The sequence below is a fragment of the Coregonus lavaretus genome (genome assembly GCF_964263955.1).
Source record: "Coregonus lavaretus genome assembly, chromosome: 29".
In the NCBI taxonomy this organism is placed as follows: domain Eukaryota; kingdom Metazoa; phylum Chordata; class Actinopteri; order Salmoniformes; family Salmonidae; genus Coregonus; species Coregonus lavaretus.
In genome coordinates this window covers 4543485-4570613 of record NC_140016.1, presented here as the reverse complement: position 1 = coordinate 4570613, position 27129 = coordinate 4543485, and the positions used below count along the sequence as shown (strand labels likewise).

At 44.8% G+C, this 27129-nt stretch overlaps 1 protein-coding gene across 1 annotated transcript in view; it reads left to right on the top strand.

Annotated features, from left to right (window-relative positions):
* Nucleotides 1–13333: 13333 nt before the first annotated feature.
* The window catches only part of LOC311105189 (protocadherin Fat 2-like), a gene marked incomplete at its 5' end in the record, with an annotated part of 66973 nt that continues 53177 nt past the window's right edge, over nucleotides 13334–27129 (top strand). Inside the window, 6 exons of the mRNA XM_084147245.1 lie at nucleotides 13334–16637; nucleotides 17166–17477; nucleotides 20686–20744; nucleotides 23439–23549; nucleotides 23915–24124; nucleotides 24442–24649. Coding sequence (XP_084003371.1) covers nucleotides 13334–16637; nucleotides 17166–17477; nucleotides 20686–20744; nucleotides 23439–23549; nucleotides 23915–24124; nucleotides 24442–24649 — 4204 coding nt within the window. The remainder of the gene's footprint in view (nucleotides 16638–17165; nucleotides 17478–20685; nucleotides 20745–23438; nucleotides 23550–23914; nucleotides 24125–24441; nucleotides 24650–27129) is intronic.

The following is a 27129-nucleotide window of genomic DNA, read 5'->3' as shown; positions in this document are numbered from 1 at the left end:
AGCAGCACTACAGCAGCACTACAGCAACACTATAGCAGCACTACAGCAGCACTACAGCAGCACTACAGCAACACTATAGCAGCACTACAGCAGCACTATAGCAACACTACAGCAGCACTATAGCAGCACTACAGCACCACTACAGCAGCACTATAGCAGCACTATAGCAGCACTATAGCAGCACTATAGCAGCACTATAGCAGCACTATAGCAACACTATAGCAACACTACAGCAACACTATAGCAACACTACAGCAGCACTATAGCAGCACTATAGCAGCACTATAGCAGCACTATAGCAGCACTATAGCAACACTATAGCAGCACTACAGCAGCACTATAGCAACACTACAGCAGCACTATAGCAGCACTACAGCACCACTACAGCAGCACTATAGCAGCACTATAGCAGCACTATAGCAGCACTATAGCAGCAGTATAGCAACACTATAGCAACACTACAGCAGCACTACAGCAACACTATAGCAGCACTATAGCAGCACTATAGCAACACTACAGCAGCACTACAGCAGCACTACAGCAGCACTACAGCAACACTACAGCAACACTATAGCAACACTACAGCAACACTACAGCAGCACTATAGCAGCACTATAGCAACACTACAGCAGCACTACAGCAGCACTACAGCAGCACTACAGCACCACTACAGCAGCACTATAGCAGCACTACAGCAGCACTACAGCAGCACTACAGCACCACTACAGCAGCACTACAGCAGCACTACAGCACCACTACAGCAACACTACAGCAGCACTATAGCAGCACTATAGCAGCACTACAGCAAGACTACAGCAACACTACAGCAGCACTATAGCAGCACTACAGCAGCACTATAGCAGCACTACAGCACCACTACAGCAGCACTACAGCAGCACTACAGCACCACTACAGCAACACTACAGCAACACTACAGCAGCACTACAGCAACACTACAGCAGCACTACAGCAGCACTACAGCACCACTACAGCAGCACTACAGCAACACTACAGCAGCACTACAGCAACACTACAGCAACACTATAGCAACACTACAGCACCACTATAGCAACACTACAGCACCACTACAGCAGCACTACAGCAGCACTACAGCAACACTACAGCAGCACTACAGCAGCACTACAGCAACACTATAGCAACACTACAGCAGCACTACAGCAGCACTACAACAGCACTATAGCACCACTACAGCAACACTACAGCAGCACTACAGCAACACTACAGCAACACTACAGCAGCACTACAGCAACACTACAGCAACACTACAGCAGCACTACAGCAGCACTACAGCAACACTACAGCAGCACTATAGCAACACTGCAGCAGCACTACAGCACCACTACAGCAGCACTACAGCAACACTACAGCACCACTATAGCACCACTATAGCAACACTACAGCACCACTACAGCAACACTACAGCAACACTACAGCAGCACTACAGCACCACTACAGCACCACTACAGCACCACTACAGCAACACTACAGCAACACTACAGCAGCACTACAGCAACACTACAGCAACACTACAGTAACACTACAGCAGCACTACAGCAGCACTACAGCAACACTACAGCACCACTACAGCACCACTACAGCAACACTATAGCAACACTACAGCAGCACTACAGCAGCACTACAACAGCACTATAGCACCACTACAGCAACACTACAGCACCACTACAGCAGCACTACAGCACCACTACAGCAACACTACAGCACCACTACAGCAGCACTACAGCAACACTACAGCAGCACTACAGCAGCACTACAGCAACACTACAGCACCACTACAGCACCACTACAGCACCACTACAGCATCACTACAGCAGCACTACAGCACCACTACAGCAGCACTACAGCAGCACTACAGCAACACTACAGCAGCACTACAGCAACACTACAGCAACACTACAGCAACACTACAGCACCACTACAGCAACACTACAGCAACACTATAGCAACACTACAGCAGCACTACAGCACCACTACATCATCACTATAGTAACACTACAGCAACACTACAGCACCACTACAGCAACACTACAGCAACTCTACAGCACCACTACAGCACCACTACAGCAGCACTACAGCAGCACTACAGCAACACTACAGCAACACTACAGCAGCACTACAGCAACACTACAGCAGCACTACAGCAACACTACAGCACCACTACAGCATCACTACAGCAGCACTACAGCACCACTACAGCAGCACTACAGCAGCACTACAGCAACACTACAGCAGCACTACAGCAACACTACAGCAACACTACAGCAACACTACAGCACCACTACAGCACCACTACAGCAGCACTACAGCACCACTACAGCACCACTACAGCAACACTACAGCAGCACTACAGCAGCACTACAGCAGCACTACAGCAACACTACAGCAACACTACAGCAACACTATAGCAACACTGCAGCAGCACTACAGCACCACTACAACAGCACTACAGCAACACTACAGCAACACTACAGCAACACTACAGCAGCACTACATCAGCACTACAGCAGCACTACAGCAGCACTACAGCATCACTACAGCAACACTACAGCAACACTACAGCAACACTACAGCAACACTACAGCAGCACTACATCAGCACTACAGCAGCACTACAGCAGCACTACAGCACCACTACAGCATCACTACAGCATCACTACAGTAACACTACAGCAACACTACAGCACCACTATAGCAACACTACAGCAGCACTACAGCAGCACTACAGCAGCACTACAGCACCACTACAGCAACACTACAGCAACACTACAGCACCACTACAGCAGCACTACAGCAGCACTACAGCAACACTACAGCAGCACTACAGCAACACTAGAGCAGCACTACAGCAACACTACAGCACCACTACAGCATCACTACAGCAACACTACAGCAACACTACATCAGCACTACAGCAGCACTACAGCACCACTACAGCAGCACTACAGCAACACTACAGCAACACTACAGCATCACTACAGCAACACTACAGCAACACTACAGCAGCACTACAGCACCACTACAGCAACACTACAGCAACACTACAGCATCACTACAGCAACCCTACAGCAACACTACAGCAGCACTACAGCACCACTACAGCATCACTATAGCAACACTACAGCACCACTACAGCAACACTACAGCAACACTACAGCAACACTACAGCACCACTACAGCACCACTACAGCAACACTACAGCAACACTACAGCAGCACTACAGCACCACTATAGCAACACTACAGCAGCACTACAGCACCACTACAGCATCACTATAGCAACACTACAGCACCACTACAGCAACACTACAGCAACACTACAGCAGCACTACAGCACCACTACAGCAACACTACAGCAACACTACAGCAGCACTACAGCACCACTACAGCAACACTACAGCAACACTACATCAACACTACAGCAGCACTACAGCAACACTACAGCAGCACTACAGCACCACTACAGCAACACTACAGCAACACTACAGCAGCACTACAGCAGCACTACAGCACCACTACAGCATCACTATAGCAACACTACAGCAACACTACAGCACCACTACAGCAACACTACAGCAACACTACAGCACCACTACAGCACCACTACAGCAACACTACAGCAACACTACAGCAGCACTACAGCACCACTACAGCAGCACTACAGCAGCACTACAGCACCACTACAGCATCACTATAGCAACACTACAGCAACACTACAGCACCACTACAGCAACACTACAGCAACACTACAGCACCACTACAGCAACACTACAGCAACACTACAGTAACACTACAGCAGCACTACAGCAACACTACAGCACCACTACAGCAACACTATAGCAACACTACAGCAGCACTACAGCAACACTACAGCAACACTACAGCAACACTACAGCAGCACTACAGCAGCACTACAGCAACACTACAGCAAAATGATCCTGCAGCAACAGGATTTGAATGTTTAGTCCATAATGTTGCTTGATGGTGGTTAGGCTATTAACTGACCAGAGTAAGCCAGGATTTGATTTCCCAAACCTGACGGTTAGACTATCCAAACCTGAGAGTTAGACTATCCAAACCTGAGAGTTAGACTATCCAAACCTGACGGTTAGACTATCCACACAGGACAGGCACACCAAAAAGTATTGTTTCAATACACGCCCTGAGAGCACTGAGCTCTTCTTGAGCCCCAGCCCAGCAGGCTAACATGAAAGAACCAGCCCCACAATCTGTGCACAGGCACCCTTGTGTGTAAGTGTGTGTGTGTGTGTGTGTGTGTGTGTGTGTGTGTGTGTGTGTGTGTGTGTGTGTGTGTGTGTGTGTGTGTGTGTGTGTGTGTGTGTGTGTGTGTGTGTGTGTGTGTGTGTGTGTGTGTGTGTGTGTGTGTGTGTGTGTGTGTGTGTGTGTGTGTGTGTGTGTGTGTGTGTGTGTGCGCGCGTGCGTGCGTGCGTGTGTGTGTGTGTGTGTGTGTGTGTGTGTGTGAGAAGTGGGAGGGGACCATGGAGTTCCTCAGGGATCTAGGAGACTCGTAGTGCTCAACTGCAAAGCTCCTGAGTGGAATGGAGTGAGTAAAGTTAGCTAGCTAGCTACCGACACAGACGGCGTTTACAATATTGCATGTCTGTTTTTTTGGGATTCCCATGAGAGACACTATGGAAGAAGAACAGTGCTTGTCGCTCTCATTTTGCTGGATCTGTAAAATCCCTAAAGCATAAAAGAAGAAGAAGAAAAGTTTCAGAAGGGGTTAAACTCAGAGGACCTTGGGTAAGTTTCTATCTATTCTGTCAGTGTTGACTGATGGTAGTTTCTGTTCTATTCTGTCAGTGTTGACTGATGGTAGCTGTGCAATTTACTGAAGTTTATGAACATTTCTAAGCAGTTAGTCTTACAAATCTTAAAGTCTTATAAATTATAAGCACGCATATCATGTTTAATAATATATAACGCATTAAAAATCATTTCTAAACATGTATAAACAGTTACAAAGGCTTATTGATAAAAGTGTTACCTAGTTACTTACTGTAAACGTACTGTTAATCCTGTGTGCTAAGTGTCATCATGTTTTGTTTTATTGACTAAACACAGCTTCTAGACCTGTCTGGGCATGGCTTAGGGTGTGTTACAATGTGGGAGCATTTATCATATAGTGCACTATTTGGGACTATATCTACTCACCATAAGTAGTTTTCTGTAGTTTTGTATGTATGCATTACGTGGGAGATAAGTAATTGCTGTGAAATATGCATGGGATTTGAGCTACACTTGTTTGTGGAGGAAATGCCTAGTTTTTATTTCCCCAATACTCTCGATATAAAGTTGTTTTGTTCATATCATAGCTCAGTTGTCCCTCCTTCTGTCTACCCTAGTTGACCCCTGTTTACTGACAAAAACAGCTTTCCAAGAGTGGCATCATTTGACCCCAATAGGATCATTTGACTTCTGTCACTGAGATGTGTTGACTCTAGCATTTTACATCATGCTTATCCAGAGCGACTTACAGTAGTGAGTGCATCATTTTTCTAAAACTTTGTCATACTGGTCCCACGTGGGAATCGAACCCACAACCCTGGTGTTGCAAATGCCATGCTCTACCAACTTACCACCTGTGAAAAACTGATGGTCTGAACTTTCAACTTTATTACCTATGACAGACCATCAGATAACCTCCTGGAAGGCCACTCATCCATTTCCATCACGGAGACTTCCCTGTCTTCCCGTTGGCCATAAAGTTTTTCCTCACTTCATATTCCTGCATGCCTGAAACAAATGAGTGCTTTTTGGGTGCCCTGAGAATGTAGGAGTTGATGAGACCCTGTTGATCCATCACATTCCTGAACCTGGAATAACCTGAGACTGCACAGTGATGTTACTCTAAGGAGTGGTTTACCAATAGATAGGTGTGTGTAGCTGTGTGTGTGTGTGTGTGTGTGTGTGTGTGTGTGTGTGTGTGTGTGTGTGTGTGTGTGTGTGTGTGTGTGTGTGTGTGTGTGTGTGTGTGTGCTATAGATGGATGGTGCCGTAAGCCAGGCTTGTCCAGTACATTAGAATGAAGACATTTGACCTGGCCATACATTACTTTCCACTCCCAGTAATTTAGTTAATTGGTCTGCCTGTGGCACTGGGTGTGGGGAGGTAGCTAATGGCTGATGTCCAGAGTTACTGGGTGGTAGAGGTAACCAACGGCTGATGTTCAGAGTTACTGGGTGGTAGAGGTAACCAACGGCTGATGTTCAGAGTTACTGGGTGTGGGGGTAACTCACTGGTCCAGACAGGGTCATTGCTCAGGGCAGTGGTCTATGGAATAACTTAACATCGTAGGTCTACTGCTGCTGAAGTACTGTGTAACTCAACAAATAGGTTGGGATTGAACATTTGGCCGCTCCCCCATGTGATAAAGTTGAGCCAATATACTGAATAATGAAATACATTATACTGCGAGCTGTGCTTTAATGTGTTCTAGAATAACCATCATCAACAACACTTCACATGAAGTGTTATACTTGAGAAAAGATTTAGTAGGATAAGGGATTCATAATTGCCACAATGTAGTTTCAAAGTAACCTGGTTGCCAGGCAGAAACAGTACAAAGCTTCCAAAGAGGTATTTACATAAATGCACACTGGGAATTTCCACAGAAAAGTGCAGGTGCAGTACCAGTCAAAAGTTTGGACACACTTACTCATCACAAGGTTTTTCTTCATTTTTTACTATTTTCTACATTGTAGATTGTAAAAGGCCTTATGATAATGATTGTAAAAGGCCTTACGATAATGATTGTAAAAGGCCTGACGATGATGATTGTAAAAGGCCTTACGGTAATGATTGTGTTACAGATTGCCCAAAAAAAATTCTAAGGTTGGCCTCCCGGTCTAAGGCACTGCATCACAGTGCTTGAGGTGTTACTACAGCCCCTGGTTCGATCCCAGCCGGCCGTGACCGGGAGACCCATGAGGCGGCGCACAATTGGCCCAGCGTCGTCCGGGTTAGGGGAGGGTTTGGCTGGCCGGGATGTCCTTCTCCCATCATGCTCTAGCAACTCTTAGTGGCTGTCCGGGCGCCTGCAAGCTGACTTCGATCGCCAGCTGGACGGTGTTTCCTCCGACTCATTGGTGCGGCTGGCTTCCGGGTTAAGCGAGCAGTATGTTAAGAAGCAGTGCGGCTTGGCAGGGTCGTGTTTTGGAGGTCGCATGGCTCTTGACCTTCGCCTCTCCCGAGTCCGTAGGGGAGTTGCAGCGATGGGACAAGACTGTAACTACCAATTGGAAGAAAATAAAAAATTACACTCATTTCCGATTGAGCCGACATACTGTATGCAGTGTTTACCGTGAATGCAATCTCCGCCAACGCGGGAATATTGCCTTTAAACTTCAATTGGGCTTTAGCGCTGAACTTCCACGATACGGATTGAATAGAGTTTGTAAGGCAATATAAAATTTCACAGAAATAAATAGTAAGACAGAGGAAGAGAGAGAGGGGGGGGGGAGTGAGAGACAGAGACAGAGAGGGGGGGGAGCGAGAGACAGAGAGAGGGGGGAGGAGTGAGAGACAGAGAGAGAGAGGGGGGAGTGAGAGACGGGGGGGGGGGGGGGGGGGTGAGAGACAGAGACAGAGACATAGAGAGAGAGAGAGAGAGAGATATCAATGAGCTGTTAAAAATCATCACTCAAAAACACAGCCAACTTTTCCCCAAATAAATACCTTTACAGGTACAATAGCATGGGGGTGATGTTGAAATGTGATCTGTTCTGAGCAGCATGGCTGAGCGTGTACATACAGGTCGTGACTGTGGGGGTTAGAATGAGGAGGAGGAGGACAGGCAGGAACACACACACACACACACACACACACACAGACAGACACACACGCGCACACACACACACACACACACACACACACACACACACACACACACACACACACATACACACACACACACACACACACACACACACACACACACACACACACACACACACACACACACACACAGACACACACAGACACACAGACACACACACACACAGACACACACACAGACACACACACACAGACACACACAGACACACACACACACACACACACACAGACACACACACACAGACACACACACAGACACACACACAGACACACACACACAGACACACACACACACAGACACACACAGACACACACACACAGACACACACACACAGACACACACACACAGACACACACACACAGACACACACAGACACACACACACACACACACACACACACACACACACACACACACACACACACACACAGGAGGAGGACATGCAGGGACACACAGGAACATGAACAGGAGAACATCCGACCGCTGACAGCAGACAGACCTCAGTAATCACTGACTGCCTGAGGATCTTACCTTACCAGCAGCACTGCACTGCCAGCCAGACAATCATTTCCTTTTAACCCCAACATCTGGAAATGAAATTGTTTAGCGCCATGTCCATGAACTGCGTCCCAAATGGCTCCCGAGTGGCGCAGCGGTCTAAGGCACTGCATCTCAGTGCTTGAGGCGTCACTACAGACCCCCTGGTTCGATTCCAGGCTGTATCACAACCGGCCGTGATTGGGAGTCCCATAGGGCGGCGCACAATTGGCCCAGCGTCGTCCGGGTTTGGCCGGTGTAGGCCGTCATTGTAAATAAGAATTTGTTCTTAACTGACTTGCCTAGTTAAATAAAGGTAAAATAAAAAAATATATAGTGCACTACTTTTGACCAGAGTGCACTATATAGGGAATAGGGTGTCATTTGGGACGCATCCCATGTTCATGTAAAGGACTAGGTTCAAGTAGAATGATCTGAAGAATGTAAATTGATATGGCGTAAAATTTAAAGAGATAACATGACAGGACTTAATCCCTGTTTAAAGCCAAACACTGACCCCAAACTACATCACTATTGTAGTGAGTTGGCAGAGCATGGTGCTTTGTAACGCCAGGGTAGTGGGTTGGATTTCCAGGACCACCCACATGTAAAATGTATGCATGTATGACTGTAAGTTTGGATAAGTGTGTCTGCTAAACGGTATATTACATTATGACGTCGCCTAGTCGAGGTGAAACACACCTACCGGACTCTGGCTGGCACCACCCCACTGGACACTCAAGCACCAGTCTGAATCTCAGTCTTTAGCAGTTGTTATGAGAGATGGCTGAAGGGATCACTCGTATAAACACATTGGATTAGTGAAATCATCATTTATAATCGTCTGTAAAGCTAGTATGATTCTATGGATAAAAACAATCAATCACTTTGTACTACTGTTGACACACTAAACAGTCATTTGTTTGTTGCTACAGTAACAGAGTCACAAGTATTTCATGTACAGTGGGCTCCAAAATGACTGGCACCCCTGACTGGCAATGCACAAACAATACTTTAAAAAAACATAAACAATATAATTATAGAGATAAACTCAAAATACCAACATGTGAGAAATACTGTACTATATTAATGTTCCAATGGAACCCACCAAAATCATTTATTGATTTAATTAAAAATCAATGTCCTCCAAATCAAGGTTTCACAATTAATGGCACCCTTAAAGATTATTGTAAATAACATCTACCAAATTTAAACCAGGAATTAAATTCCACTTATTTAAGTTTATCTAAGTCTTAAGGAACTATATTGAGCCATTACATCACCTCCTGTTTCACCAGGGTATAAAAATGAGGTAACACGCATGCAATATCCCTTTGTCATCCAACACCATGAAGAAAACAAAAGAACTGGCAGTTCAAAAGAGATAGATGATTGTAGACCTTCATAAATCTGGTAATGGCTACAAGAAGATCCACAAACGATTGAATATACCACTGAGCACTGTCAGGGCAATTATTTAAAAAATGTAAAAGATATGGAACAGTTGGAAACCTCTCAGGTAGAGGACGCAAATGCATTTTGCCCCCCCAGGATAGGGAGGAGGATGGTGAGAGAAGCAACAAAATCCCCAAGAATCACTGTGAAAGAATTGCAGGCCTTGGTGGTGTCTTGGGGTCACCAGGTTTCAAAAAGCACCATCAGACGCCACCTCCACAACCACAGGCTCTTTGGAAGGGTTGCCAGAAGAAAGCCCTTTCTGACCCCAAGACACAGACGCAAGCGCTTGGAGTTTGCCAAACGTCATTTAAATTATGACTGGAAGAAGGTGCTCTGGTCAGATGAGACCAAAATTGAACGATTTGGTCAGATACAGCATCGGCATGTTTGGCGTCAAAACAGAGATGCATACAAAGAGAGGCACCTCATACCCACGGTGAAATATGGTGGTGGGTCAGTTATGTTTTGGGGCTGTTTTAATTCCAGAGGTCCAGGGGCACTGGTTAAGATTGATGGCATAATGAATTCCACCAAGTATCAGGCAATTTTGGCTGACAATCTGGTTGCCTCTGCCAGAAGGCTGGGACTTGGCCGTAGGTGGACTTTCCAACAAGACAATGACCCAAAACATACCTCAAGATCCACACAGAAATGGTTCTGTGACTACAAAATCAATGTTCTGCCATGGCCATCTCAGTCGCCGGACCTCAATCCAATCGAAAATCTGTGGGCTGAGTTGAAGAGGGCAGTTGATAAGCGCCAACCCAAGATATGTGAAGGATCTTGAAAGGATCTGCATAGAGGAATGGTCCAAAATCCCTCCAAATGTGTTCCTTAACCTTGTCAAATATTACAGGAAAAGATTCCATGCTGTTATCCCTGCCAGAGGTGGTTGCACTAAGTACTAAATGAGGAGTGCCAATAATTATGAAACCTTGATTTTGGTGACATTTATTTTGTATAAAAAAATTGTATGATTTTGGTTGGTTCCATTGAAACATTAATATAGTACAGTATTTCTCACATGTTGGTACAGTGGGGAAAACAAGTATTTAGTCAGCCACCAATTGTGCAAGTTCTCCCACTTAAAAAGATGAGAGAGGCCTGTAATTTTCATCATAGGTACACGTCAACTATGACAGACAAAATGAGGGAAAAAAATCCAGAAAATCACATTGTAGGATTTTTATGAATTTATTTGCAAGTATTTGGTCAATAACAAAAGTTTCTCAATATTTTGTTATATACCCTTTGTTGGCAATGACACAGGTCAAACGTTTTCTGTAAGTCTTCACAAGGTTTTCACACACTGTTGCTGGTATTTTGGCCCATTCCTCCATGCAGATCTCCTCTAGAGCAATGATGTTTTGGGGCTGTCGCTGGGCAACACGGACTTTCAACTCCCTCCAAAGATTTTCTATGGGGTTGAGATCTGGAGACTGGCTAGGCCACTCCAGGACCTTGAAATGCTTCTTACGAAGCCACTCCTTCGTTGCCCGGGCGGTGTGTTTGGGATCATTGTCATGCTGAAAGACCCAGCCACGTTTCATCTTCAATGCCCTTGCTGATGGAAGGAGGTTTTCACTCAAAATCTCACGATACATGGCCCCATTCATTCTTTCCTTTACACGGATCAGTCGTCCTGGTCCCTTTGCAGAAAAACAGCCCCAAAGCATGATGTTTCCACCCCCATGCTTCACAGTAGGTATGGTGTTATTTGGATGCAACTCAGCATTCTTTGTCCTCCAAAAACGACAAGTTGAGTTTTTACCAAAAAGTTATATTTTGGTTTCATCTGACCATATGACATTCTCCCAATCCTCTACTGGATCATCCAAATGCACTCTAGCAAACTTCAGACGGGCCTGGACATGTACTGGCTTAAGCAGGGGGACACGTCTGGCACTGCAGGATTTGAGTCCCTGGCGGCGTAGTGTGTTACAGATGGTAGGCTTTATTACTTTGGTCCCAGCTCTCTGCAGGTCATTCACTAGGTCCCCCCGTGTGGTTCTGGGATTTTTGCTCACCGTTCTTGTGATCATTTTGACCCCACGGGGTGAGATCTTGCGTGGAGCCCCAGATCGAGGGAGATTATCAGTGGTCTTGTATGTCTTCCATTTCCTAATAATTGCTCCCACAGTTGATTTCTTCAAACCAAGCTGCTTACCTATTGCAGATTCAGTCTTCCCAGCCTGGTGCAGGTCTACAATTTTGTTTCTGGTGTCCTTTGACAGCTCTTTGGTCTTGGCCATAGTGGAGTTTGGAGTGTGACTGTTTGAGGTTGTGGACAGGTGTCTTTTATACTGATAACAAGTTCAAACAGGTGCCATTAATACAGGTAACGAGTGGAGGACAGAGGAGCCTCTTAAAGAAGAAGTTAAAGGTCTGTGAGAGCCAGAAATCTTGCTTGTTTGTAGGTGACCAAATACTTATTTTCCACCATAATTTGCAAATAAATTCATTAAAAATCCTACAATGTGATTTTCAGGATTTTTTTTTCTCAATTTGCCTGTCATAGTTGACGTGTACCTATGATGAAAATTACAGGCCTCTCTCATCTTTTTAAGTGGGAGAACTTGCACAATTGGTGGCTGACTAAATACTTTTTTTCCCCACTGTATTTTGAGTTTATCTCTATAATTATATTGTTTATGTTTTTTTAAGTATTGTTTGTGCATTGCCAGTGGCAAAATGTATAAATTATTGTTATGCAGTAGAGAAAAGTTTCCGTACTGTCCGTTCAGTCTTATGAATTGTTGAGCTTTAAATGCATTTACATTTAGGAGTTTTAAAAAATTATGTCTGAACAACCTGCGCTGAACAGAAGACAGCTCAGAACACAGACGCAGTATTTACGTTTGGAGAAAGGAGGTAACAAACCACCAAATCCTGTTTTATTCCTGTCATCACACAACAAATCATTTTTTTATTAACACATGCTGACAAAGGCTTTATAATGATGATTTGATTATCAGTTGTTGCACTCAAGAGAAAGGAGTATTGACATGGGGGAAAGGCACCACCTGTCTAATGCTGCTCTGAGGCTGTTTCTTGTCTTCAAACAATGTGTTGCTTTGCTTTGGTCAAGGCATGTTAGAACAGGAGACAAATACCTCACAGCAGGCTTTCACCGTGGTGTTGTGTCATTGGGTCATTACTCTCACATTGTACTGCTCAGACAGGAGCAGGCACTAAGGAAATGAGTGATATGTTCACAATCTGGTCAAAGAGCTGTATTTTGTATGGACTTGTACGTGAGTTTCGTACAGTATTGAACTCTAAAATGAAGATGTAAATTATATTTTTCCCCGCCATGTGAACAAAAATGTAACTGTCCCTCTCTCTCTCTCTCTCTCTCTCTCTCTCTCTCTCTCTCTCTCTCTCTCTCTCTCTCTCTCTCTCTCTCTCTCTCTCTCTCTCTCTCCCTCAGAGCTGAGGATCCTGGTGATGACAGTGAAGATGGTTTCAACAGACACAAGTACACTGCTCTTAGTGGTAGCAGTCTTACTAAACCTAGTAGCAAGTAACGAGTACCACAAAATACCGACTAAATGGAGCTTGGGAAAGGAGCTTGGAAAGGACAGCTCTCCCATGAGGTTCACCTATCATCTCTACAATGCCACCATTAATGAGAACTCAGCCCCCAGGACTGCTGTGGACAGTCCCATCAAGATGGGTATCGTAGTAACCGATCCTTTCTGGGACATCAAGTTCAAACTCGTCTCTGGAGACGACGGCAGCCTATTCAAAGTGGAGGAAGTCAGAGTAGGGGATTTCTGCATTCTGCGAATCAAAACACGAAGCAGTAATTCTGCATCGCTAAACAGGGAAGTAAGAGATAGTTATACTCTCACCATTGAAGCCACTGAAATCACTTACGACTTCCAGGCCAGGACCAAAGTATCGATTCAGGTGCTTGACACCAACGATCTGAAACCGCTCTTCTACCCAGCCTCGTACAACGTGGTCATCGGGGAAGACGCACCGTTGAAGTTCAGTGTGGTCAGGGTCAGTGCGACGGACGCGGATATTGGCGGCAACGCTGAGTTCTATTACTCCTTCACGAGTAGAGCCCATCCGTTCGCCGTTGATCCTTTCACAGGCGCCATCAGCCTCGTCAAGAGACTGAACCACAGCCGAGCGGACACGTACGATCTCACTGTATTAGCTGAGGACAGGACCAAGAAGATATCTGGTGTTCAGAAGTTTGGCAATGTGGCCAGGGTTACAGTGACCATAGAAAAGGTCTCCTCGACCGCCCCCATCGTCAAACCTCTCCCGGTTGTCCTAGCTCAGAAGGACGAAGACGAGAAGATAACTATCGATGTCCATGTAGAGTCGGGTGTAAAGCCAGTTGAGTCCGTTAGTATTGTTGGTGGGGATCCACAGAGGTATTTTGAGATTATCCCATCCAGCCTGCAAGGCGATGGTTTCCAAGTGGTCTCCACCAAGAGGATAAACTGGTCACAGAGCCCATCTGGATTTAACCTCTCCCTTCAAGCTAAAGACAAGAGCGGTCCACCTTTAGTTTCTCCAGTTTCAGAAATCCACATCCCTCCCTATAAACAAATCCCGTTTAGCTTTCTGGAAGACACGTACATTATCACACTAAGTGAGTTTTCACCACCAACAACACATGTGGTCAGAGTTAGTGTGAGTCCAGCACATCTGAATGTTACATACCACATTAAAAGTAACTCTGATAGCCCCAAATTTAAGATGAACCCCAAAACAGGCATAATCGTTACCTCTGAGACTTTTGACTTTGAGAAAAAGTCTCGTTATGAATTTGATGTGTTAGCGAATCACGGCGAAGCCGAGACTCACATAGTCGTTGAGATAACTGACGAAAATGACAACGCCCCCAAATTCACCAAACCCTCATACCAAGCCACACTACCAGAGAATGCACCTATCGGCAGCAGCGTTCTAACAGTCTCTGCAATAGACGAGGACAGGGGCCGAAATGGTTTCGTGACCTATGCCATAGTCAACTCAGCTACTTCCCCATTCACAATAGACCCAATCAGTGGAGTGATCTCTACATCTGAGGATCTGGACTACGAGTTGATGAAGAGGTGGTATCATCTCAGAGTGTGGGCTTCGGACAGCGGCAGTCCCTTCAGTCATGTTTCTGAGTGCGCTGTGACGATCACCATGAGCAACGTCAACGATAACGCCCCTCTGTTTGAGCAGGTGGGATGCAACGCCACCATACCTGTAGATTTAGCGGTGAGAGAGCCAATTGCAGGGCTGTCTGCTGTTGACCTGGACGAACTACAACAGCTCAGATATGTGATCGAGTCAGGGAATGACCAAAAACTGTTTGACATCGACGCTGCATCAGGAGTCATTAAACTGATCAAACAGATACCCACAGCTTCGATAAAGACTGAATTACCTTCGTTCAGACTCAGAATCACAGCAACAGATGGTAAACATACCTCTGATCCCTCTGTTGTTACTGTTACTGTTGTCAAACAGGGCACTGAAGCCACCGTCAGTTGTCAGGAGACTGGGATTTTCAAACAGCTTACAGACAAACTGATAGAATCCATAAAGCCAGTGTTGACTATCCAGGATGAGGAATCTTTCTCGGACGTTTATATCATCAACCGCCACTCTCCTAAGTTCAACTCTGGCATCCCAAGTACTATTGACATCAGAGAGGACTTCCCTTTGAATTCAACTATCCTTCACTTCAAGGCTACGGATAACGACACCGGATTCAACAGCAAGCTTGTGTACGCCATCTCAAGTGGAAATGAAGACGGGTGTTTCTCCATTGGTATTTTCTCTGGGGAGCTTCAGCTTGTGTGTCCTTTAGACCGAGAAACCAAAGAGTTCTACATTTTGAATGTAACTGTCTATGACTTAGGAAGCCCACAAACCTCAGCATGGAAATTTCTCGCCGTGAATCTATTGGATGTTAACGACAACCGACCAGTATTCGACCAATCCAGGTATGTCGTGCACATCCCAGAGAACACAGAGGTTGACACGAGGATATTCCAAGTGCACGCAACAGATTTAGACTCTGAGGGCAATGGAAACATCTTATATTCGATGCTAACTCTAACCAGTCTTTTCAAGATCAATGAACTCACTGGAGAAGTGAAGGTGTCTGGTCGTTTAGACAGAGAGTCCTTTCCCAGACATGACCTGAAGATAGAGGCTATAGATCAGTCTAAAACAGACCCACAGCTCTTCTCCATGACCGATCTTGTGGTCGTGTTGGAGGACATCAACGACAATCCTCCCAAGTTCGTCCCCAAGATCTACAACATCAAAGTCCCTGAGGACGTTCCCTTGGGGACGGTGCTACTGTGGGTCGAGAGCTACGACTTAGACCTGGGCAGCGGTGGACAGATCAGCTACAACCTGAAGAACAGTGAGAACGGGGCCTTTTTTCTGGACGCGTCGACGGGATCTCTAACCCTTGAGAAGGAACTGGACTTCGAGAGGAGACAGTCTTACAACCTGACGGTTCGAGCGGTTGACCATGGCCTTCCTCGGTCACTGTCCTCCTCCTGCTTCATCGAGGTGGAGGTCCTGGATGTGAATGAGAACCTGAATAGGCCAGTCTTCTCCATGTTTGTCTATGAGGCCTCGGTGATGGAGGACGCACATGTGGGAACCTCAGTGTTGACGCTGACAGCAGCAGACAGGGATCTGGGGAGAGACGGAGTCGTCAGGTACCACATCCACGATGGATCTGGCCTGGGAGTTTTCATGATCGATGAGGAAACAGGTAAATATGTGTGTGTGTGTGTGTGATAATAGTAGAAACTTCACTATTTGATACAATTTTCTTTAGCATGAATATATTGCTGTTACAGTAGATGAGAAGAGGAATGACAGTTGATAAAGACTGTGGTAAAAATGGTGTGTTGAAAAATGGAAAATGGGATGTGCAATGTTAAAATAATCTGAGGCTTCTTGGGACCTGTCTATGTTCCTACATAATGGACACTTTACAGCTGATAGCCTGTGACCTCACAAAGTATCACATTCCATTAGCATGCGTCAATCCTGTTGGAAAAATGCTCTGTCATTGTAGTGCTGAAACCCTGCACTGATGCACCAGGCCTCGCTTTCAGAATATTACTCCTACTTATAATCGTTTACATTTGATAGCGTATCCTCCAGTTGAACCAAATAACAACTTCTGGGTAAACCTAGATGATTTAACAAAGTTGTTCATCACCACACCTGTCAGCAAAAAAATGCAAATACAAGATGGATGACATTATAAACGATTTCTCCTTCTGTTTTGCAGGGGTGATCCGCACGGCTGAGACGTTGGACCGCGAGGCCGTCCCACACTACTGGCTGTCGGTCTATGCCAAAGACCTGGGCACCATCCCTCTGGTGACCTGGACAGACGTATTTCTGGAAGTCCTGGACATCAACGATAACCCTCCCCAGCTGTCCCAGCCGGTCTACTTCGGCTCCGTCCTGGAAAACATGCCTAATGACAAGTCAGTGCTTCAGGTCACTGCTACTGATGTGGACAGCTCCTCGGAGGGGAAACTCACCTTCCAGCTGTTGGAGTCACAGCGGATGTATTTCACCATCAACCCCAAGACAGGTAATTGACACATTTCACAACACACACACACACACACACACACACACACACACACACACACACACCCTCACATGGTAATCAGTCCCTGAGGTGTCACTTGGGGCAGTCGGGTGGTGAACTAACTGAACTAACTGAACTAACTGAACTAACTGAACTAACTGAACTATCTGAACTAACTGAACTAACTGAACTAACTGAACTATCTGAACTAACTGAACTAACTGAACTAACTGAACTAACTGAACTATCTGAACTATCTGAACTAACTGAACTAACTGAACTAACTGAACTATCTGAACTAACTTAACTAACTGAACTAACTGAACTAACTGAACTAACTGAACTAACTGAACTAACTGAACTATCTGAACTATCTGAACTAACTGAACTATCTGAACTAACTGAACTAACTGAACTAACGTTTCTCAGGCATGTTTAGTCTGTATGCCACTACCCTGATATCAACGCAGGTTGTGATCCAGACAGCCTCACCCAGATTTCAACACAAACAGCTAAAACAGGTTTTCTGATCTCTTAAACGCTTTAATTTGGCAGGAGAATTGGCCTGATAAAGGGACAGAAGCAGCATGGGAAATCTTTACCAAATGACATTACAGTAGTGGATAGCGAATCAGTGGATAGATCGTAGCAGGGTGTGTTTAATGTCATAAGACTTGTCCTGGAGGCAGAACTGAGCAATTTCCCCTTGGACCAGCTGCAAAGTCTAAATTAACTTTTTGGTCTTAATTTAAGGTTAGGGTTAGGCATTAGGGTTAGCAGTGTGGTTAAGGTTAGGGTTAAGGTTGGGGTTAGGTATAAAATCAGACTTTGTGGCTGTGCTAGCTAGTGACCACTCTGCAGAGCTGCCTCCAGGGCAAGATTCATGACGAAAGATGCTAACCTGATTGATTGTATTGGCTAACTCCTGCTACACACATTATAGTAGTAAAGCATCCACAGTCCTAAAACGTTGAGTATTTTATGAAAATAACAGGCTCTGGAAGGTTCTCAGAGGTTTTCTTCAAGTGAAGACCATAAAGCCAAATAAACACTGTTAGAAAAACAGACTTGTGGGAAGGAAGAAGAGTGAACCAGCTGCCTGGGGCTCAGACATTGACAGGTGTGCTGGGTCATTCCGCCAATTCAGTGCCCTTTTGAGAAGCGTAACTTGGTAAATACAAACATTTGATTTCAGCTCATTTTAACATTCTGTCATAAAGAGCACATGTTCAAAAAACATGTTTTCCTATCTCAAGAGGTTTATAAAAAAAATGACTATAGTAAGTGCCTATTAAAGGCAGTGGTGGAGAAAGTACCCATTTGTCATACTTGAGTAAAAGTAAAGATACTTTAATAGAAAATGACTCAAGTAAAATTGAAAGTCACCTAGTAAAATACTACTTGAGTCAAAGTCTAAAAGTATTTGGTTTTAAATTTACTTAAAAATCAAAAGTAAATGTAATTGTTAAAATATACAGTACCAGTCAAAAGCTTGGACACACATACTCATTCAGGGGTTTTTCTTTATTTTTACTATTTTCTACATTGTAGAATAATAGTGAAGACCTCAAAACTATGAAGTAACACATATGCAATCATGTAGTAACCAATAAAGTGTTAAACAAGTCCAAATATATTTTATATTTGAGATCATTCAAATAGCCACCCTCTGCCTTGATGACAGCTTTGCACACTCTTGGCATTCTCTCAACCAGCTTCACCTGGAATATTTTTCCAACAGTCTTGAAGGAGTTCACACATATGCTGAGCACTTGTTGGCTGCTTTTCCTTCACTCTGTCGTCCGATTCATTCCAAACCATCTCAATTGGGTTGAGATTGGGGGATTGTGGAGGCCAGGTCATCTGATGCAGCACTCCATCACTCTTCTTCTTGGTAAAATAGCGCTTACACAGCCTGGAGGTGTGTTGGGGCATTGTCCTGTTGAATAACAAATTATAGTCCCAATAAGCCGAAATCAGATGGGATGGCGTATCGCTGCAGAATGCTGTGGTAGCCATGCTGGTTAAGTGTGTCTTGAATTCTAAATAAATCACAGACAGTGTCACTAGTAAAGCACCCCCACACCATAACACCTCCTCCTCCATGCTTTACGGTGGGAAATATACATGCAGAGATCATCTGTTCACCCACACCGTGTCTCAAAAAGCCACAGCGGTTGGAACCAAAAATCTCCAATTTGGACTCCAGACCAAAGGACAAATGTCCAACGGTCTAATGTCCATTGCCCATGTTTCTTGGCCCAAGCAAGTCTCTTCTTCTCATTGGTGTCCTTTAGTAGTGGTTTCTTTGCAGCAATTCGACCATGGATTATTAGCAAAAAGCAATTTCTCAAGCAAGAGTTTAGCTAGGACTGTCTGGGAGTAGTCTAAGTGAGGGACCTAATTGGAGGGATGTGTAACCTGAAAACTAGCTGTTATTGGCAGAGAGGAGGGCAAACTCTCTTTGTTATTGGTCTATTAACTTATCCAAAAAGCGTACCCATGCAAACAAGTGGAAATTTCAGGCGGTCATTTCAAACAGCTCTTATACTAAACATTCTTATCACCATTTTCACAATTTCACAGTATTATTCCAACCGCATAGTGTGGAAATGTATATAAAACACTGGGAAATCATGTTTTTGACTGCACTGCCCCTTTAAGTGCCAAAGAAAGTAACAGGGTTGATGACTTTTTCTTAAATCAGCCATAAATCCCATTGTGACAGGGGGAATGAAATCATGTTGTGCGTGACAGGAAGTGGCAATTGAATGCATGCTTCATTTCTAGCCTGTCTATCCATGAGTAACAGAGTTGACTTGTTATGCTCGACCCGCTCAGTTTTCCACCACAAAACACCAGGAAATGGCCAAAAAAAAAGTAGAACCAGCTCACCTGCTTTTACTCTATGAATTTACTTTTAGATGTTTAATGTTTCTTTTGAAAAAAATATTTAAAAATGAATAGTTTCACCCTTTTAAAACAAGAGTTCAGTTCACGTAACAGGGTACACCTGCTACTGCTGTCCATGTGGGAAAGACTCCATATTGACGACCCTGTTCCTTCTTCCTCCTTCGTTCCCATCCTCCCCCTCTCAATTCAATTAAATCCCTCTCTGCCCCCCCCCCCTACCCCCCCTCTGCCCCTCCCCACCTCTCTCCCCCCCCCTCTCTGCCCCCCCCCCCCCCCCCTCTCTCTATTTTCTTAGGCGTCATCAGCACTCTGAGCTCTCTGGACCGGGAACAGAAGTCTGAGCACAGTATCGAGGTGAGAAACTGAGACAACTGCTTTTTATTAAACAACGTGCATTTTTTATGAGATCGTTAAAAGGCCTATAATGAGAGTTTAAACTAGCCTATAAATGATCCATAATGTGTGTGGTCTTGATAAAGAACATTGTTCACAAAATATATGTGACTTATGATACATACAACTTTATAAATTAATTTAAGTCTTAATCAATCCTCCAAATCCTGCTGTTAGACTAACCCCTCTTCCTCCATATCCTGCTGTTAGACTAACCCCTCTTCCTCCATATCCTGCTGTTAGACTAACCCCTCTTCCTCCATATCCTGCTGTTAGACTAACCCAGTGCTTCTCAATTATTACAACAAATAATAACTTTATTAACATTGTTTTTTAGTCTGTAACAGAAAAGACTTAAAGTGCATCAATTTGCCTGAAAAAAAAAATAATGTCAGCCTTATTTAAACTGTAAACATTTTTTGACCATTTGATACTGAAAAATAAAATGAAATATAATCAATAAATAATAATACATTCAAATTGATCAGCAACATTAACTCAGGAGCACAATATATGAAACGCTTTGACCTATAAAACAAAAATGAATAAAACAATTTGTGCTGATTTTCTAAAATCAAAATGAGGAAGTCAGGATGAATGGCTACAATGAGCACGTTTTGCAGTGCACAGCTTTTCGAAGCGGGGTTTGAAGCATGATACTGCAATTCTCAGCTCCTGCTCAATGTTTAGCTGGGACCTATACTTGGTCTTCAGTGCAGCAACAGCAGAGAAGCCAGTCTCACAAAGATAAGATGTTGCAAAAGGAAGAAGAATGCCCATGGCCCTCTGCCCTAAGAGTGGATACTGCCTCTCTACACTCAGCCAGAATTCACTCAGTGTCTGTGATGTGAACCTCAGTCTCAATGTGGAGTCAGACGTCATATCAATGAACTGGTCCTCCTCTGCAGAGCTGAAACCAGTTGGAGCTGGTGCATTGAAAGGATCTCTCACCCAGTCATATTGGGAACTGTTTTCAGGGAAGTACTTTTTAAAGAATCCCATCAGTGATGAAATATGCTCCTTAATATATGGAATCACTGAGGTGGCATCATAGTCAGTAGTGTCAACAAATTCATGCAGGTTCTCGAATGAATCAATATTTCCATCATCAAGTCGCCTGCCCCACATTGCAAGCTTTCGAGTGAAAGAGCTGATCTTGTCTGTGACCTGAGGGAGGTGTTTATCTTTCCCTTGAAGCTGTAGATTTAGTTCATTTAGCTTTCCAAATATGTCACTCAGGTAGGCCAGTTTTGCCAGGAAGTTCTCATCACAAAATTTTTCTGCGAGGTCGTTCTTGTGCTCCTGCTCCGAAAACATTCTTATCTGCTCTCTGAGCTCAAAAACTCGGGACAATACTTTTCCTCGTGACAGCCACCTTGCTTCACTGTGAAACAGCACAGCTTGATGTTCAGCTCCCATCTCCTCACAGATAGCAGAGAAGACTCTTGTTTTTAGTGGTCTGGTCTTTATAAAATTGACTACACCTACAATGTCAGTCATAACCTCACTTAATTCAGAGGAAAGGTGCCTTGATGCCAGTGCTTCTCTGTGTATAACACAGTGTGTCCACTCAGCATTAGGTGAGGCCTTCTTGATGAGTGCCCAAAGTCCTTTTCTCATCCCTGCCGTGGTCTGTGCACCATCACTGCAAACACCAATGCAGTTCTCCCACTTTAGCCCATTCTCAGTCAGGAAGCAGTCCAGCTTTTTGAATAGCTCTTCAGCTGTGGCTCTGTCTCTGATATATTTACAAAAAAGTAGATCCTCACACGGGGAGTTTGTCATGTCAAAACGTACATAAGCGATAAACAAACAGTCTTTGTTGCTGTGTCAGTTGCTTCATCAAACTGTAAGGCAAAACGTTTGTCTTTGAGTTTATCTACCAGCTGTTCTTTAAGATCGTTATCAATGTCATCTATACGTCTGGCGACAGTGTCATTGGACAGAGGGATAGTCTTTATTTTTGCAGCACTTGCGTCATCCTGCATGACAGAGACCATGTCTAATGCTGCAGGCAGTATCAGCTCCTCTGCTATGGAGTGGGGTTTTCTGCACTGAGCAATTCGGTACGCCACCTTATATGATGCTAACAGTGCTCGCTGGTTTACTGAAGTAGCATTCACAAAGCGGGACGATTGTTGGCTATATTCGGCACGTTTTCGCTGAAAAAAACTCAAGCGGCTTATCAGCGTGATTGGGCTGTAATGTCTTTAAGTGACTCCTTAATTTATTTGGCTTCATGCTGTCCGCTGCCAACATTTCTAGACACAGTAAACATACCGGTCTTTCCTCGTCTCCCACTGTAGTCACAGTGAAGCCAAGCGCTACATACGCTTCGTCATATTTCCTCGTCTTAGCTTTCGGGAGACTTACGTTTGTCTCATTATCTCCGTCTCTCTTTCTTTTCATCCCTGTAAAATATTTTTCCATGGTGTCTCTTAAGGGTTTGTTATCTGCACTTCATATCTCCTGCTCTGTGCTGTGTGCTCTTGTTCGGTGCAAAAAAAACCTACTCCCTGCGGCAAAAAAAAGCATGTTCCACGGGGTCACACGCGCCCCCCACCCCCAGCATCGCTCCGAGCCCCCCCCAGGGGGGCGTGCCCCACTATTTGAGAAGGACTGGACTAACCCCTCTTCCCCTTCTTCTCCTCTCAGGTGATAGTGTCAGACAACGGAGCCCCTGCTCTCCACTCCACCTCTACAGTAATCATCCAGGTGCTGGATGAGAATGACAACAGACCCCAGTTCAACCACAAGCTCTTCCAGGTCTGCTTCTGCTGGTTCTTTGGGGTCTCGGGTCAGCGTCCCAAATGGCACCCTATTCCCTACATAGTCTGCGTTCATACAGGCAGCCCAATTCTGATATTCTTTCCACTAATTGATTTTTTTCACCAATCACATCAGATCTTTTCACATCATATCTTTCTCAGAGCTGATCTTGATTGGTCAAAAGCCATTGTGCACTACTTCTTACTAGGACCGTGTAGGGATCTGATAAAAAGTAGTGCACTATTTAGGGATTAGGATGCCATTCAGCCCCACTTACTATTAAAGTACTTTCTGACCACTGCTGATGTAATAAAGGGCTTTTATAAATAAATGTGACTGGGTGATTCATTGATTGTTTCCAGGTCAAACTGCCTGAGCAACACAGGCGTCAGGGGGCAGAGCCACAGGTGGAGGTGTGCCGGATGGTTGCCCAGGACGACGATGAAGGGCCTAATGCTGAGGTCACCTTCAGTCTCCAGGACAACCAGGACGAGAGGTTTGAGATCCATCCAGACACTGGGGTGGTGACGGCACGGAGGGACTTCACAGCAGGCAACTACAGCATCCTCACGGTAGGTGGACCATAGATCATAATACAACCACATAGTTACATGTTCCACAGATCCTTCTGCTTTTCACAACCACACACAGTGGTGGAGCACTCTGTAGGACACCTGCTATCCTTAAACAAATACAACCACGTCTTCTTTCATGGCTCTCATTCACATGCAGGGAGAGTGTAAACTTGCATGTGAAGTTGCATGTGAACACCATTGTGATGAACACCAACCCTGTCATGTTCTCATGTACTGTGATGAGTAACGCAAAGATCCACACCAGTTCAATAACATTAGCATGTCCTCTCCACCCCATCCCTTCCCTCTGTCAGATCAAAGCAGAGGACCGCGGGAGCCCGGCGAGGTCGTCAACAGTCCGCCTCGACGTAGAGTGGATCCCCAAGCCGACGCCCACCTCCGAGCCGTTGACGTTTGACGAGCCACACTTCACCTTCGCTGTCATGGAGACGGATCCTGTCACTCACATGGTGGGGATCATCCTCACAGAGACACAGAGGCTGCTGTGGTATGACATCACAGGTCAGCACTAACACCGTTAACTCTGATGTGTGGACGTGAGCTGTATGTTGTGTGTAGATGATATGGACCAAAGTACAGCTAAGTGTTTTTCAGTGTGTAGAATTACAGCCTATTTTATAGAAACTAACATCCTGGAAAATATGATCAGATTTGTGTAATTTGATGTTGCTATAGCAATAGTTATGTTAGTTGACACAGTAAAGGCTTAGAGTAACGTTACCGTGAAAGTAGCTGTTTTATTATGGGATGAGTCAAAATGAAGATGATATGTGAACGTTTCACACATTATCGGCATGTCCTTAAAGGCAAGACAAAACATGACCCGTCAAAAGATTGCACCATGTAAACTATGATGGTAGTAGATTGAGTTCATGTCACTCTGCTGTTGAACAGAGCAGCAGGCCTGGTCTCAGTGTGGCAGATAACACCTCAGCTAGAGGCAGGGGCCCAGTGTGTGTGTGTGTGTGTGTGCGTTTGTGTGTGTGTGTGTGTGTGTGTGTGTGTGTGTGTGTGTGTGTGTGTGTGTGTGTGTGTGTGTGTGTGTGTGTGTGTGTGTGTGTGTGTGTGTGTGTGTGTGTGTGTGTGTGTGCGTGCCCTACACCCCAGCAAGGGGAGAACAGAGCCATATTTCCTCAGATGAAGGGCCAGGACACTACAGGACAGATAGAGTCTAACTCTGATGGGTCATCTGCCTTACATGGCCCTGTGTCAAAACATGCTGCTAAACTTTGCTAAAGTATTAGTCTAGCTCTTTCACAATTAAATTAACTTTGATTAACTTGGAAAAAAGAAGGATTGATCCCAAACATCAAGTACGGTAGCACTTTAAAATAACACTATATTATTAAAATTTCTGCTGCATAAATGTGTTTGTGAAAATATTCCAATGAAAGCAAAGCTTTGTGGTGGGACATGCAGTGCATTTGGAAAGTATTCAGACCCCTTGACTTTTTCCACATTTTGTTACGTTAAAGCCTTATTCTAAAATTGATAAAGTAAAACATGTTTCTCATCAGTCTATACACAATACCTCATAATGACAAAGCAAAAACAGGTTTTTAGAAATGTTTGCAAATGTATAAATAAATAAAAACAGAAATACCTTATTTACATAAGTATTCAGACACTTTGCTATGAGACTCGAAATTGAGCTCAGGTGCATCCTGTTTCCATTGATCATCCTTGAGATGTTTCTACAACTTGATTGTAATCCACCTGTGGTAAATTCAATTAATTGGACATGATTTGGAAAGGCACACACCTGTCTATATAAGGTCCCACAGTTGACAGTGCATGTCAGAGCCAAAACCAGGTAATGAGGTCGAAGGAATTGTCCGTAGAGCTCCGAGACAGGATTGTGTCGAGGCACAGATCTGGGGAAGGGTACCAAAACATTTCTGCAGTATTGAAGGTCCCCAGGAACACAGTGGCTTCCATCATTCTTAAATGGAAGAAGTTTGGAACCACCAAGACTCTTCCTAGAGCTGGCCGCCCAGCCAAACTGAGCAATCGGGGGAGAAGGGCCTTGGTTAGGGAGGTGACCAAGAACCCGATGGTCACTCTGACAGAGCTCCAGAGTTCCTCTGTGGAGATGGGAGAACCTTCCAGAAGGACAACCATCTCTGCAGCACTCCACCAATCAGGCGTTTATGGTAGAGTGCCAGACGGAAGACACTCTTCAGTAAAAGGCACATGACGGCCCGCTTGGAGTTTGCCAAAAGGCACCTAAAGGACTCTCAGACCATGAGAAACGAAATAATCTGGTCTGATGAAACCAAGATTGAACTCTTTGGCCTGAATGCCAAGCGTCACGTCTGGAGGAAACCTGGCACCATCCCTACGGTGAAGCATGGTGGTGGCAGCATCATGCTGTGGGGATGTTTTTCAGTGGCAGGGACTGCGAGACTAGTCAGGATCGAGGGAAAGATGAACGGAGCAAAGTACAGAGAGATCCTTGATGAAAACCTGCTCCAGAGCGCTCAGGACCTCAGACTGGGGCGAAGGTTCACCTTCCAACAGGACAACGTCCCTAAGCACACATCCAACGCAGGAGTGGCTTCGGGACAAGTCTCTGGATGTCCTTGAGTGGCCCAGCCAGAGCCCGGACTTGAACCCGATCGAACATCTCTGGAGAGACCTGAAAATAGCTGTGGAGTGACGCTCCCCATCCAACCTGACAGAGCTTGAGAGGATCTGCAGAGAACAATGGGAGAAACTCCCCAAATACAGGTGTGCCAAGTTTGTAGCGTCATACCCAAGAAGACTTGAGGCTGTAATCGCTGCCAAAGGTGCTTCAACAAAGTACTGAGTAAAGGGTCTGAATACTTATGTAAATGTGATATTTCAGTTTTGTTTTTTGTTATTTATTAATTTGCTATATAAAATCTGTTTTTGCTTTGTCATTATGGGGTATTGTGTGTAAATTGATGAAGAACAAATTATATTGAATCCATTTTAGAATAAGGCTGTAATGTAACAAA